This window comes from Hemitrygon akajei, chromosome 20 (genome assembly GCF_048418815.1).
Source record: "Hemitrygon akajei chromosome 20, sHemAka1.3, whole genome shotgun sequence".
NCBI classification, from domain to species: domain Eukaryota; kingdom Metazoa; phylum Chordata; class Chondrichthyes; order Myliobatiformes; family Dasyatidae; genus Hemitrygon; species Hemitrygon akajei.
In genome coordinates this window covers 71,098,702-71,114,898 of record NC_133143.1, presented here as the reverse complement: position 1 = coordinate 71,114,898, position 16,197 = coordinate 71,098,702, and the positions used below count along the sequence as shown (strand labels likewise).

The 16,197-nt window shown below is 43.9% G+C and overlaps 1 protein-coding gene across 6 annotated transcripts in view; it reads left to right on the top strand.

Annotated features, from left to right (window-relative positions):
- Positions 1-16,197, top strand: part of LOC140713914 (protein PALS2-like) — a 186,295-nt gene that overhangs the window by 107,797 nt on the left and 62,301 nt on the right. For 5 of the 6 annotated variants that reach the window (XM_073024591.1, XM_073024586.1, XM_073024585.1 and 2 more), the window contains 2 exons: positions 9,486-9,604; positions 13,598-13,750. In XM_073024591.1, coding sequence (XP_072880692.1) covers positions 9,488-9,604; positions 13,598-13,750 — 270 coding nt within the window. In that variant the 5' untranslated portion in view covers positions 9,486-9,487. Of the gene's footprint in view, positions 1-4,988; positions 5,129-9,485; positions 9,605-13,597; positions 13,751-16,197 lie in introns of all 6 variants that reach the window. The other variant, XM_073024590.1, reaches the window with a different exon arrangement.

Genomic DNA, 16,197 nt, shown 5'->3' with positions numbered 1-16,197 from the left:
GTGATTCCTTTGGAACCATGCCAAAATCAATTGTTTCTTGAAAGAATTATTACTAATGCATCCTCAGTCCCTTCATCTACCTCTTTTAGAACCCTGGGGTGTTGTCCCAGTGATTTATCTACCTTCAGACCTTTTGGTTTCCCAAGTATCTTCTCCCTAGTAACAGCAGCTGCACTCACTTCTATCCCCTGACACTCTCGTACATCTGGCATACTGCTAGTGTCTTCCACTGTGAAGACTGATACAAAATACTAATTCAGTTCAGTCAGCATTTCCTTGACCATCATTACTACCTCTCCAGCATAATTTTCCAGGAGTCCAATACTACTCTGGCCTCTCTTTTACTCTTTATATATCTGAAAAAAGTTTGGTATCCTATTTGATAATTATTGGCTTGCTTACTTTCATATTTCATCCTTTTGCTCCTTATGACTTTTTAGTTGCCTTTTGCTGGTTTTTTAAAAGCTCAATCCTCTATCTTCTCACTAATTTTTGATCTATTATATGTCTTCTCATTTGCTTTTATGCTGGCTTTGACTTCCAACATCAGCACAGTTGTGTCATCCTGCTTTTAAAATACAATACAAGCTGTTTTTTTTGCTTACCTGAAGCCAGTTGCTACATGCAAACTAATTCCAGAATATATGATGATATTAAGACCCTATTGCAATTAAATGTTATAGCAATCAAAATTCCACCTGATTTTCATTGTCCAGTAAGACTTGATAGGAGCAAGAGTAGGCCATCTGGTCCGCCATTCAGTAAGATCATGGCTGATCTGACCATGGACTCATCTCCACCTACCTGCCTTTTCCCCATAACCCTTAATTCCCCTACAATGCAAAAATCTATCCAACCTTGTCTTAAATATATTTATGGAGGTAGTCTCCACTGCTTCATTGGGCAGAGAAATTCCACAAATTAACCACTCTCTGGAAAAAGCAGTTCCTCCTCATCTCTATCCTAAATCTACTCCCCAAATCTTGTCTATATCCCCTAGTTCAAGTCTCACTTACCAATGGAAACAACTTTTCTGCCTCTATCTTATCTATCCCTTTCATAATTTTATATGTTTCTATAAGATCTCCTCTCATTCTTCTGAATTCCAGCGAGTTCAGGCCCAAGTGACTCAATCTCTCCTCGTAGTCTAACCCCATAAGTATATCCTTCCTATTTTATGTGCCACAGTCCCAAGGAGACACCTTATTGCCTGAAGGGAGAGAGGTTAAGTGAGCAGGGGAGTCAGCATATTTGCATGCCACAGTCCTGAGGAGACATTGGAATGTGTGTAATTAGGTAATTAGCAAGATCCAATAAAAAAAAGTTGGGTTTAAATGGAGTGGCCATTGTGGGAACAGTCATTGTGTGAGTGAGCCAATGTTGGAGTGGGGAGCTGAGGCTTCAATGAGGAGAGGCAAGGCTGCAGGTATATATTTTTTTCATTATTTATTCCTTTTTTCCTTATTTCACATTTAGAGCAGTGGGGATGCCAGGCAGAATAGTGGAATGCACCTCTTGCAGGATGTGGGAGGGTAGGAAAACCCCCAGTGTCCCTAACCTGCAAGAAGTGCATTTAGCTGCTGCTTCTAACAGACCATGTTATGGAGTTGGAGGTGGAACTGAATGAACTTCAGATCATTCAGGAGATTGAGGGGTTGATAGACAGGACATATAGGGAGGTATTTACACCTAAGCTGTAGGACACAGGTAACTGCGTGACCATTAGGAGGAGGAAAGAGTATATGTAGCCAGTGCAGACTACCCCTGTGACTGTTCCCCCTCAACAATAGATATACCGCTTTGGATACTGTTGGAGGAAATGACATAGCAGAGGAAAGTCACAGCAGTGTGCCACGGAGTCTGACTCTGCGACTCAGAAGGGAAGGGGTGGGGAAGTGGAAGAGACTAATTGTAGTGATGGGGGATTTGTTGGTTAGAGGGACAGAAAGGAGGTTCTTTGAATGAAAATGAGATTCTGCATGGTTTGTTGCCTCCTGGGTGCCAGGGTCAGGAGCATCTCAGATCAAGTCCTCAGTATTCTTAAGTAGGAGGGTGAGCAGTCAGAGGTCGTAGCCCATATCAGTACTGTTATGACCTCAGCCCCCTCCTTTGTGAGAATCGCGAGAGAGAGAGAGAGAGCCTTACGGTTTGGAATGTGGGCTGGTCGCTCAACAAGACAAAAGCCTTGGACATAGCCATTGTCTTGGGAGACACCTTTGTGGAATAAGGAACTGGCCTACGTGCAGACCCTCAGGGCAAGGTGATGGGGGAAAGATTGCCTCGCCCCCCCACCCTGATGGACATCGACAACCCTGCCAGTCCAGATAAAAGGTGGGCTGCCAAGGCGGGGCCTCAGACGCACCAAGGAGACACCCGAAGAAGACACGATAGTGCTTCCCGTCGGAGCGGGAAGCCATTTTGAAGGAAGCCACGTGCGTTAGATTCCGGATCGGGAGTCTGTGGCTGGAACCAAAGGACAAACCGTTTTAACTAACAACAGGGATTTGCTTCGCAAAGACGACGGGCAAGTGTTCCTTCTCTCTCTATCCAACACGTGAAATGTCAGCGGTTCCCGAAACGGGGAAGCCTGCAGACTTTGAGTGACTCTTATACCCAATTGGACTCAGTATCCCCTAGACAACGATAGAGCTCATTTTTGATTGATTATTACTACACCTGTGCTTTAGATTGAGTTTTGACGATGTATATGATCTGAATGTTTTGTAGTAACCATACGTTTGTGCCCCTTTATAAATAAAAACGTTTGAAAATAGTAGCGCCAGGCTTCAGCGGACCTATCTATCTTTGCTGGTAAGTCACCCGGTTACTGGGGAACGTAACAGTACCAATAACATGGATCCGATGTTTGTTGAGGTCCGCAAAGTGAATTTAAGGAGTTCGGTACTAATTAAAAGGACAAAGCATCCAGGATAGTGATCTCAGTATTGCTACCCATGCAACATGCTAGTGAGGCCAGAAATAGGAAGATCATACAATTTAACAAGTAGCTAAAGAATTGGTGCAGGAGGCAGGGCTTCAGATTTTTGGATCATTGGGCTCTCTACCAGGGAAGGTTGGGCATGTACAGAAGGGATGGTTTGCACTTGAACTGTAGGGGGACTAATCCTAGCAGCCAGTTCTGTTGGTGCTGCATGGGATGGCAGATTTAAACTAGACTTGCAGGGGGATGGGAACCAGAGAGCTGAAACAAAGAGTGGAGTGTTTGTGGAGAAAGATGTTAAGACTACATACAAAATCAGGAATCAAAAGGATGAGGTTGGTGGAGCTAATGCTCTGAGCTATATGAATAACTGAACAACATTAGCTATCCTCCAATTCTCCAGAACCTGAACCTTGGATAAGGATGGTTTCAATATCTCTGCTAGGACCATGCTATTTCTGCATGAACCTCCCACAGCATCCTTAGAAACACCTTTGGAGGCCCTGGGAATTTATTCACCCTAATTTGCCTCAAAACAGCAAACATCTCCTCCTCTGTTATGTCTCTGTCTAAATGTGCAATTTATAGTAATTTGTAATAAATATATGTACAACAGGACAGTCAATATAGCATAGAAATACAATTGTATCAGCATGAATTAAGCAGTCTGATGGCCTGGTGGAAGAAGTAGTCCTGGAGCCTGTTGGTCCTGGGTTTTATGCTGCGATACCCTTTCCTGGATGGTAGCCCCTGGAACAGTTTGTGGCTGGGATGACTTGGGTCCCCAATGATCCTTTGGGCCCTTTTTATCATGTTAATGTGCTATCATGTTTGCTGTTGTGTGCTGGGGCAGCAGGCTGAGGGTAGTAGACACCAACAGAATCAACAAACTCATTCGTAAGGCCAGTGATGTTGTGGGGGTGGAACTGGACTCTCTGACGGTGGTGTCTGAAAAGAGGATGCTGTCCAAGTTGCATGCCATCTTGGACAATGACTCCCATCCACTCCATAATGTACTGGTTAGGCACAGGAGTACATTCAGCCAGAGACTCATTCCACCGAGATGTAACACTGAGCGTCATAGGAAGTCATTCCTACCTGTGGCCATCAAACTTTACAACTCCTCCCTCGGAGGGTCAGACACCCAGAGCCAATAGGCTGGTCCTGGACTTATTTCCACTTGGCATAATTAACTTATTATTATTATTTATGGTTTTATATTGCTGTATTTCTACCTATTCTTGGTTGGTGCAGCTGTAACGAAACCCAATTTCCGTTGAGATCAATAAAGTATGTCTGTCTGTCTGTCTTATGCACTTGTCTCTGTAACTGTCTTGAATCATGGGAAGTACACATTTACAAATGCGCTGGGCTGTCTGCACCACTCTCTGCAGAGTCCTGTGATTGAGGGAGGTACATTTCCCATACCAGGCAGTGATGCAACCAGTCAGAATGCTCTCAATTGTGCCCCTGTAGAAAGTCTTTAGGATTTGGGGACCCATATCAAACTTCTTTAACTGTCTGAGGTGAAAGAGGCACTGTTGTGCTTTTTTCACCACACAGCTGATATGTACAGACAAAGTGAGATTCTCGGTGATATGTATGTGGAGGAACTTAAAGCTGTTCATCCTCTCAAATCCAGATCAATTAATGTCAATAGGGGTTAGCTTGTCTCAATTTCTCCTGTAGTCCACAACCTGCTCCTTTGTTTTTGCGACATTGAGGGAGAGGTTGTTTATTTGATACCACTGTGTCAGGGTGAAGACTTTTTGTTTCGTTATTATTTGAGATAAGGCCAATCAATGTAGTAATGTCAGCAAATTTAATTAACACATTGGAGCTGTGGGTGGCGACACAGCCATGGATATCCAGAGAGTAAAGGAGGGTCTACAGCCTTGGGGGCTCCTGTGTTGAGGATCTAGCTACATAAGACAGGGTGAAGGCTGAGGTCTCTGATCTTCTTGTCAAGCCTGGAGGGAATTACAGTGTTGAATGCTGAACTGTAGTCCATGAACAGCATTCTCACATCAGCATTCTTCTTCTCCAGATATGTAAGGATGGTGTGTGGAGCTGTGGCTATTGCGCCATCTGTCGATCGGTTTTGTTGGTAGGTGGTCCAGTGTGAGTGGTAGCATGCTGCTGATGTAGTCCTTGACCAGCCTCTCAAAGCATTTGCTGATTATTGAGGTGAGTGCGACGGGACGCCAGTCACCTTGGTCTTTTTCGGTCAGGGACAATGGTGGATGATTTGAAGCAGGAGGGGGAGAGGGAGAGAGTAAAAATATTTGTAGACACATTTGCCAGTTGTGCCACACACATCCTGAGCCCTGGGATGACACCTGGTCCCACAGCCTTGTGACTGTCCACTCGTTGGAAACGTCTGCATACTTAAGGCTCAGAGGTCACTAAGGTCACTTTGGCGGTTTTCCTTGGGGATATCAAACTGAGTGTAAAAAAAGGTATAGCTCATCTTGGAGAGAGGCAGCAATGTTGGCAGCACTACTGCGCTTAGCTCTGAAGTCTGCAATGATGTGCAGTCCTTACCATAAGCTGTGTGTGTTGTTGGTGGAGAGTTATGTCTGGATCTTGTCCCAGTATTATAATTTTGCTGCCTTGATGTCTTTACATAGATCATGACTGCATTTCTTGAGCTCCTGCTGACTCCCTGCAATGTACATTCTGTGTCACACGTTAAATGCTGCATGCACGGAACCGTTGATCCAGGGTTTCTGGTTTGGATAGACACTGACTGATTTCTGGGGGACAACATTTTCGATGCACTTCTGGATGAAACTCGTGACCTCATCCGTGAACTCAGAAACATCCTCATCATAAAAGACATTCCAGCTGACGTCATCAAAGCAGTCCTGTAGCATGGAGACCGAATGGTCAGACCAAGAATGGACGATTTTAACTATGGCAGTCTCTTGTTTTAGCTTCTGCCTGTACACCAGCAAGATGGAGGAGTGACCCAACTTTCTGAAGGGCAGGCGGAGGAGCACTTTGTAAGCATTGTGGAAGAGAGAGTAGTAGTGATCGAGTATGCTATTTTCCCATGTGATTTGAAAGATTTGTACAAAATTATGAGGGGTATGCATAGGGTAAATGCAGCAGGCTTATTTCACTGAGGTTGGGCGAAACAGAACTGGAGGTCATGGGTTAAGGGCGAAAGGTGAAATGCTTTAGGGGAACATGAGGGGGAGCTTCTTCACTCGGTGAGAGAATGGAATGAGCTGCAAATGATGGATGGGGATCAATCTCAACATTTAAGAGAAATTTTGGATAGGTATATGGATGGGAGGGGTATGGAAGGCTATGGTGCATGTGCACATTGATGGACTGGGCAGATAGTTTGGCATGGACTATATGGTCCTGTTTGTGCTGTAGTATTGCTGTAGACTATGGTTTCAAAATGGCAATTGGTGATGACAGTCATACATCTACTAGTCTTTTTTCGATTTCCATGGGGAAGTTTATCCCCCACATATTTATTGTGCTTCTCCATCCTCAATAAGCACAGGATAAGTGTCAACCGTGCCAATTTAATCTGATTACATGAAATCAACAATCAGCATTTGGTTAGTCTCTGACTCCTGATCACCACTGTTCACTACATGCTCTTCTCCCTGTGATCACATGGATTATCCCTGTCTCCTCCTTCAATGTCTCCTTGAGAACATAGCCTCAAGATTCGGGGGAGTAGATTTAGGATGGAGATGAGGAGGAACTGCTTTTCCCAGAGAGTGGTGAATCTGTGGAATTCTCTGCCCAATGAAGCAGTGGAGGCTACTTCAGTAAATATATTTAAGACAGGGTTGGATAGATTTTTGCATAGCAGGGGAATTAAGGCAGAAGGCAGAATTGAGGAAAAGGCAGGCAAGTGGAGATGAGTACATGGCCAGATCAACCATGATCTTATTGATTGGCAGAGCAGGCTCGATGCACTGGATGGCCTACTCTTGCTCCTGTTTCTTATGTTCTCCCACGTGTCAAAGGTTTCCTGGTAAGATAAATAGCCTCTGTGTCTGGATCCAGAGCTCTGAGTAGTCGTCACAAACTGGGGCCTTATTTGGTTGCAATAGATGACCATGTCTACTTATGTACCTTGAAAAGCCCTTCGCTCTCCACAAGAGTATTGCAAAACAGCCTTCTTGGCTGTTGGATCTCACTGTTGATCTTATCTGCTCAGTCCACAGGAGCTGACTTCACATGCTAGGACAGGCATGTCCTTATCTCACTGGGGGTATGAAACTCACCAGCTACCCTCACCTAGTTTAGCCCCCCCGGATGAAATTTTGTGCAATGGTGTGGCCTCTCCATGCAAACAGCTACTGGGAGCTACTGTGAGAACCAAGTGTTGGGTGGGGCCCATATATAGTGAACTGCCCCAGAATTGACACAACAAGCTCCTTCACCAGAGGTGTTACCCCTTCCTGGACACCCCATACAACCTGGAAATATAAATTGCCCTAAATGTGGGTAGCAAGCAAATTAGAGGGCATTTAATAGGGATGTCAGGGTTAATAGATGATGGGAACAAAATTGATGGTATTGAGAGTTGGCATAGATAATGGCCTTAAATGGTCACCGCCTATGTAATAATGGAATGTGTGAAGGATGCCAAATGATATTTGGGTTGCTGTTCATTCACAACTCAATGGAGCAGGATGTGAAGCTACTAATGAAGTAGATTTAATGCATCCAATGAACATGCCTTTGAGGTAAGCAAAAGAAAATGATATGCTTGAAATAAAAAGGGGGTTATTTGCTGTCGGTCTGCTCTCTGCATGTGGCATTGGAGACTTTTCATGGTCTCCACCTCTCAGAATAATTACTTTTAACTTAATTAGTTTTGCACTTCAAAAATCAAATTACCTATTCATTTTGGTTAAGTAATTGAAACAAGATGACACAGGAGGCATCTTGTGCAAAGTTAATTCTTTAGTAGAATAATTCCTGCTCTGTATTTTTTGATTTTTTTTTAATGTCAGCATCTCACTTGAGCCTCTCTGGCCTTAATTTATAATTTTTCTCACCCATTTTTTCTTGTTTGTCTTGCGGTTTCGCTGGTGTTGCTAGTAACTCAATCCAGTTTTTGGTGAGGGTCTCATGCCCTCGTGGGTGTGGACTTTAAAAATTCAGACGACAGGATGCAAAAGCACATTCAGTGGAAAGATGATTATTGTGTGCCAAAAGGTGGAAAATTCTTTGGGAAAAGTGCAAAAATATTTACAGCGGAAATATTGGAAAAATAGCAAAAGTGACATGAGAAAAATACAGATATATATACTATCAGACCTTTAGGACTGCAGCTTTAACTCTTCTGTCTGAAAGTAATTAAGGCATTTGATAAGGTTCCACATGGTAGGCTTATTCAGAAAGTCAGAAGGCATGGGATTCAGGGAAGTTTGGCCAGGTGGATTCAGAATTTGCTTGCCTGCAGAAAGCAGAGGGTCGTGGTGGAGGGAGTACATTCGGATTGGAGGGTTGTGACTAGTGGTGTCCCACAAGGATCGGTTTTGGGACCCCTACTTTTTGTGTTTTTTATTAATGACCTGGATGTGGGGGTAGAAGGGTGGGTTGGCAAGTTTTCAGACAACGCAAAGGTTGGTGGTGGTGTGGATAGTGTAGAGGATTGTCGAAGATTGCAGAGAGACATTGATAGGATGCGGGAATGAGCTGAGAAGTGGCAGATGGAGTTCAACCTGGAAGAGTGTGAGGTGGTACACTTTGGAAGGTCAGACTCCAAGGCAGAGTACAAAGTAAAAGGCAGGATACTTGGTAGTGTACTATTCTATGTTCTACCTCACCACATACTCTCTCTTCACTTACCAAAAGAAGACTGTAGGAATCTCTGCCTCTAGGAGAAAAGGGTAGGCCATTCTTCGGAATGCAGGGTAGGAGGGTTTGTTACCATGAGTCTGAACGATTAGACAAAAGCTAACATACAGGAACTCACATCCTTCAGAATTACAAATGTCCATAATGGCATTGCGCAACAAAATCAATCAATTGACTAACCATTTCCAGGAGCCAGCACTCTTCCCCATCCCCCAAAATTAACTGTCTCACTGAGCCTGCCCTGAGCATATGCACTTGATAAGCATGAACTCAGCACTGGCGGATGGGACAATGGAATTAGAATGCTACTGCGGAGAGAGGGGAGGAGGAGAAATTACATGTGACAGATCTGCTCTGTCACAAGGTGATTGGTTGAAAAATAGGGGGGATTTCAAAGTTTTTTTTACATTGTGTGATGAGTGTGCTGCTAGGGGTGGTGGAGGCAAATACATTAGGGAGCATTTAGTAAACTCTTAGATAGGCACATGGATGGTAGAACAATGGAGGGCTATGTAACAGGGAAGAGTTAGATTGAACTTGGAGTAAGTTAGAAGGTAAGCACTACTTTGTGGACCAAAGGGCCTGTGCTGTACTGTACTATTTTCTGTGAATATAAATAGCAAGTTTAAAATTCTGCTTTCTAATTAATTGTTATTGCTACATGGTGCCCAGTTTAAAGTTCCCTTTTGTACGTTTTCTGTAGCAATGCAGCAAGTGTTGGACAACCTCAATGAGTTGCCCACCTCAACAGGAGCGAAGGAGATAGATCTGATCTTCCTCAAAGGAATAATGGAGAGTCCAATTGTCAGATCTCTTGCCAAGGTACTGTGATTGCAGCTCTTTAAATGTCTCCCCTTCCCTTTATATCATAAAAGCATGTTAACTGCATGATAATTTATTAATAAGGCACTGCAAATGTTAAGATATGTTGCAGAAATTGTAGGAAATAGTGATAAGGATCAGAAAAGCAGAGATTTGAGGATGATAACAAAGGTTTGTGAAAGAGATTGACATCAATTTTTCAGTCAGGAATGAACTGTCTCCCATGTTACCAGAGGATCTCCAAGAAGTAACTTCCTAAATGAAGGCACTTCCAAAATGTTTGGCAGGACCCAGCTCATTCAAGGAGCATCAGTATTGACTGAAATATTTATGACAAATGACTAAGCCAAACTGCTGTCTTACAGGATGCCAAAATTGTGAGTCTGAGCATTTGTTGACATTCACAGTTTTGTGGGATGCCCCAGTAGTGTAACGGTTAGTGTGACACTATTACAGATCAGGGTGTTGAAATTCAGAGTTCAATTACAGCACTGTCTGTAAGGAGGTACAAACTACAGAAGGCTATTTTAAGAGCGGATAAACCATTGTGATTGAAGTTAGAGGTGCAATCGGATGCCCATCAACTCAGTCCTTTACTTCTTACAAAGTGAAACCTCATTATGAATGGCTGTGATGCTTCAATCCCAGATGAGCTAAGTGCCTTTTAAACCTGCTTTAAAAGGAAGAATAAAACTACACTTGTACACATTCCTGCTGCATCTGGTGATCTTGTGATCTGTATCTTAGAGGCTGACATCAGAACATCTTTCATGAGGGTGAATCCTTGGAAGGTGTCAGGTCCTGATGGTGTACCTGATAGGGCAGTGAAAACCTGTGACAACCAATTGGAGGGTGTGCTCAAGGATATCTTCAATCTCTCTGCTTCAAGAAGGCAACAATCACACCAGTGCCCAGAAAGAGCCTGCTGAGCTGCCTCAACAACTATCGCCCAGTGGCACTCACATCTAACGTTGCTGGAGTGCTTTGAGAGGTTGGTCATTGCCAGAATCAATTATGATGTAAGCAGGAGATTGACATCTGTTGTAATTTGCCTATCGCCACAATAGGTCTACAGCAAATGTAATCTCATTGACTCTCCACTCGGCCCTGGATCACCTGGACAACAACAATGCCCACATTATGCTGTTGTTTATTGATTACAGCTCAGCGTTCAACATGATTATACCTTCAGTTCTAATCAACAAGCTTAAAAACCTGGGCCTCTGAACCTTCTTCTGCAACTGGCTCCTTAACTTCACCGGGAGACCTCAGTTGGTGTTGATCCCAAATAGCATCTCCTCCCCACTGACAATCAACATTGGCGCACTTCAAGGATGCATGCTTAGCCCACTGCTCTACTCTTTCTATACTTACAGCACATATCAAATGCCATTTGTAAATTTGCCAATGACGCAACTATTGCTGGCAGAATTTCAGATGTTGAGGAGGAGGCATGTCGGAGCTAGTTGAGTAGTGTTGTAATAACAGCCCTGTACTCAATATCAGCAAGACCAAGGAATTGGACTTAAATGAACACATACCCATCCTCATCGAGGGATCAGCAGTGAAAAAGGTGAACTCTTTCAAATACCTGAGTGTCAACATCCTGACGATCTATCCTGGGCCCAACATATTGATGCAACTACAAAGAAGGCATGGCAGCGACTATATTTCGTTACGACTTTGAGGAGACTTGGTATGTTACCAAACACTTGCAGATTCCTATGGAAATACCATGGAGAGCATTATAACTGGTTGAATCACTATCTGGTATGGAGGGGCCACTGTGTAGGATCAGAAAAAGCGGCAAAATGTTGTAAGCTCAGCCAGCTCCATTATGGGCACTAACCTCCCCAGCATTCAGGACGCCTTAAAAAGGGAATGCTTCAAAAAGGTGACATCCGTCATTAAGGACCCTCATCATCTAGGACATGCCCTCTTCTCATTGCTACTATCAATGAGGAAGTATAGGAGCCAGAAAACACATCTCAGCATTTCAGGAGCAGTTTCTTCCTTCCCCTCTGCCATCAGCTTTCTGAATGGAAAATGAAACCATGAATATTCCCTCACCCTTTTGCTCTCTTCTTGCACTGCTTTTTTTAAATTTTAATTTGTCTATATATATATTTCTTATTGTGATTTATAGGTTTTGTTTTCATTATTATGTATTGCAATGTACTGGTGCTGCAAAACGACAAATCTTATGACATGTGCTAGTGATGATACTCCCTGTAACTGCATGGTTTTCCTCTCTCCGTCCAAAAGCATACCATTTAGTAGGTTAGTCATTGAAAATTGTCTTGTGATTAGACTAGGGTTGAATAGATAGGTTGCTGCCAGTGCGACTCATTGGTCCAGAAGGGCCTGTTCTGTGCTGTATCTCTAAAAAAAAACACAAGTAAATATTATTTAAATTAGTCTAATACTTCAAAGTTCTAAATAAATTTATTATCAATGTACATATATATCACCATATAAAACTCTGAGTTTCATTTTCTTGTGGGCATTCACAGAATATACAAGAAACACAATAGAATCAATAAAGGACCACCCCCAGCAGGATGGAGAAACCAATATAAAAAGACAACAAACACTGCAAATGCAAAAAGAAAGGAGTAATAATAAGTAAATAAGCAATAAATATTGAGAACATGAGGTGAAGAGTCCTTGAAAGTGAGTCCAAAGGTTGTGGGAACAGTAAGAGTCTGGTGGTTGAGGGGTTTAATTTATTTGCAGCTGAATTTGAAAATCCTGTAAATGCAGTACTCTTAGTGCACAGTGAGTGCTAGCTACAGGATATGTTCAGCCATAAGAAAGCCATTTTCAGTTGTTCTTAGAAACCAGTCATAATCAGGTGGTTGAAAGCATTTTGTAATAGATTAATTTCTGCATAAATCCCAAATCCAAGCAACACACACAAAATGTTAAGAGGAACTCAGCAGGCCAGGCAGCATCTATGAAAAAAAAAGCATAGTGGATGTTTGAGGCCAAAACCCTTCAGCAGGAGTGGAGAAAGAAGCTGAGGAGTAGATTTGAAAGGTTGGGGGGAGGGGAGATAGAAACACCAGGCAATAGGTGAAACTTGTAGGGAGGGGGGAATGAAGCAAAGAGCTAGGACATTGGTGAAAGAGACAGAAGGCCATGGAAGAAAGAGGGGGGGATGGTAGCACCAGAGGGAGGTGATGGGCAGGCAAGGAGATAACGTGAGAGAGGGAAATGGTGAAGGGGGGGAGGCATTATTGGAAGTTTGAGATATTGATGTTCATGCCATCAGGTTGGAGGCTACCCAAACGGAATATAAGGTGTTGTTCCTCCAGCCTAAGTGTGGCCTTATCACAACAGTGGAGGAGGTCATGGACGGACATATCAGAATGGGAATGGGAAGTTGAATTAAAATGGGTGGCCACTGGGAGATTCCACCTGATTTGGCAGATGGAGCATAGATGCTTGGCAAAGCGGTCTCCTAATATATGTTGATCCCAAACCAATTGGGTTTTTCGGTTCCTGGACTGGCTATTTCCAAAGATAAATAGAAATGGAAAAGAATCTAGTCTCATAAGCACCCTTTTTTTTCAAACCTTTATCCTAACTTAATTTTATTCTCCTCAGCTTCCCATCAGGCCCCAGTCCCTTTCCCAGGTTATTTCACTCTCCCTACTACACTTTTCTGCAATTCTGATGTGTATTGTTAGAACCATAGAACATTACAGCACAGAAACAGGCCTTTTGGCCCTTCTTGGCTATGCCAAACTATTTTTCTGCCTCATCCCGCTGACCTGCCCCTGGACCATATCCCTCCATACACCTCTCATCCATGTACCTGTCCAAGTTTTTCTTAAATGTTAAAAGTGAGCCCGCATTTACCACTTCACCTGGCAGCTCCACACTCATTGCCTTTTAAGTAATTAACTATTTCTACTTCAGCCCACAGACTGCAGCTGTGGAGATGGGAATGTGTTAGGGGTGATATGTGTACTACCTTGTTTGTTACAGGCTCATGAACGACTTGAAGACACCAAGCTAGAAGCTGTGAGAGAGAATAATGTGGATCTTGTGAAGCAAATTCTTGAGGACATCAGCTGTGTCACCCATCACAATGAGTATGCGGCAGAGTTGGCTATAATTCTCAAGGCGCCACATTTTCAGGTGCGGGTTGCAATTGTGTAGTTTTTCTTTCTTGGTTTTCTCTATGAACATAAATTGTATGAAAGACTAATAATACAGTGTACCAATGATTTTGACAAATCATTAAGTGAAAGACTTGTTTCTAAGGTACTGAAGGAAAGCTTACAAGCTGCTTCCAGTGTCTGTATGTCTTGAAAGTGTGTATAATATTGTGATGCTGCTAAAGGTACTAAATATTTAGAAAAGAAATTGCTTTAATGTCTAATTTAATTAAAGTAAATTAGCTAATCTGTGCGTTACAGAAGAGCATGCATCATAATACAGTAGTCTCTGCTTTATTATTTCGTATGTTGTTATGACACATTATTGCACATTTTTTAATCTTATTTATTTATGAGATGTGAGTGTCGCCAGCTAAGCCAGCACTTATTGCCCATCCCTAGTTGCCCACGAGAAGGTAATGATGAGCTGCCTTCTGGAACCACCACAGTCCCTGAGGTGTAGGTACAGTCATAGTGCTATAGGGAGGGAATTCCATGATTTTAACCCAGCGACAATGAAAGAATGGCATTATGTTTCGAAGTCAGGATGGTGAGTGACTTGGAGGAGGATTTCCAAGTAATAGTATTTCTAGGTATCTGCTCTTCTCATCCTACTGATGGTAATAGTCATGGGTCTGGAAGGGTCTGCCTTAGGAACTTTGGTGTGTTGTTTCAGTACATCTTGTAGATAGTACACATTGCTGCAACTGTTTTCAATGGTGGAGGGATTGGATGCTTGTGGAATGGATACCAATCAAGTGAGCTGCCTTGTACTGGATGGTGTCAAGCTTCAGCGGCCTTTTGGACCTGGTGTTACTTTAATTTTTAAATTTAATTTTGAGGCACAATTTTTGATTAGGGCACATGGATAACAGAGCGACTATCTACCGTCACCAGATACTGCTACAATACAGAGATCACCCAAAAACAAACCTTCATGAAGATCTGCTGGTTAAATTACACGGCCTCGGCTTGCTGAGGGGAGCGGGCCTACAGTCCTCGGAGTCGCTTGATGCTGATGGCTGGAGGAAGCGGAAGCGAAGAAAGCGGGCAAGGGTCCGTGCCAGGCAAAAAGCAAACCCTAGCCGGCTGGCTCTCCCATCCATTCTGCTCTCTAATGTCTGCTCCCTGGACAATAAATTTGACTACATCCAACTCCAACGAAACACTCGGTGGGAGTATAGAGTCTGCTGTGCGTATGTTTTCACAGAAAGGTGGCTCACCGACGGAATCCCGGACGCCGCCATTCAGCTGGACGGGCTCGCCTTGTTTCGAGTGGACAGGGATGCAGCTCTTTCTGGTAAGACTCGCGGTGGTGGCTTGTGTGTTTACATCAATACAGAATGGTGCAAGAACTCTGCCCTGGTTTCCAGATACTGCTTATTGCTAGTGGAGTTTGTGACTGTTAGATGCAGACCATTTTATTTACCACGGGAATTCACCACTGTCCTTATAGTCGATGTCTACATTCCCCCCCCAGCACTAATGCTAAAGAGGCGCTCTGTGAACTGTATGGGGGTATTAGCGAACTGTAGAACACACACCCTGATGGACTGTTTAGTCTCGCTGTAGATTTTAACCACGCGAACCTCAAGTCAGTTCTCCCCAAATTCCATCAGTATGTGGACTTTGCAACAAGGGGGGAGAACGCATTGGACCTTGTTTACACAAATGTCCCCAACGTGTACCAGGATGAGCCCCGCCCCCACCTCGGTTACTCAGACCACATCTCTGTTATGCTCATCCCAGCATACAGACCGCTCGTCAGGTGCTCCAGACCAGTTCAGCAAACTAGCTACATCAGCAAATGCATCAATGACGTCACTGTGTCCAAGACCATCATTACACGTGCTAACCAGAAGCCTTGGATGACCACGGAGGTTTGTGCGCTGCTGAGGACCCGTGACTTCGCCTTCAGAGCAGGCGATAAGGCAGCCCTAACAACAGTGAGGGCCAGACTGTCCCGGGCCATCAGAGAGGCAAAGTGTGCACACGCCCAGCAAATCCACAGCCACTTCCAGGACAACTGTAACATGCGGCGCATGTGGAAGGGCATTTAGGACGTCACCAACTACAGGACAACATCACCTGATTGTGCGGGTGATGCCTCCCTCCCAGGTGTGCTGAACAACTTCTACGCTCATTTTGAGGTGGAAAACGACGTGGCGGCGAGTAAGTCCACCCCTCCTCCAAATGACCAGGTGCTATGTCTCACCATGGCCGCTGTGAGGAGAACCCTGTGCAGGGTCAACCCATGGAAGACTGTTGGAGCAGACAATATTCCTGGCAGATTGCTTAGAGGATGTGCAGACCAGCTAGCAGATGTTCTCACTGACATCTTCAGCATCTCCCTGAGCAGCGCCGTCGTTCCAACATGCTTCAAGGCTGCCACCATCGTCCCTGTGCCGAAGAAGTCTTCAGTGTCCT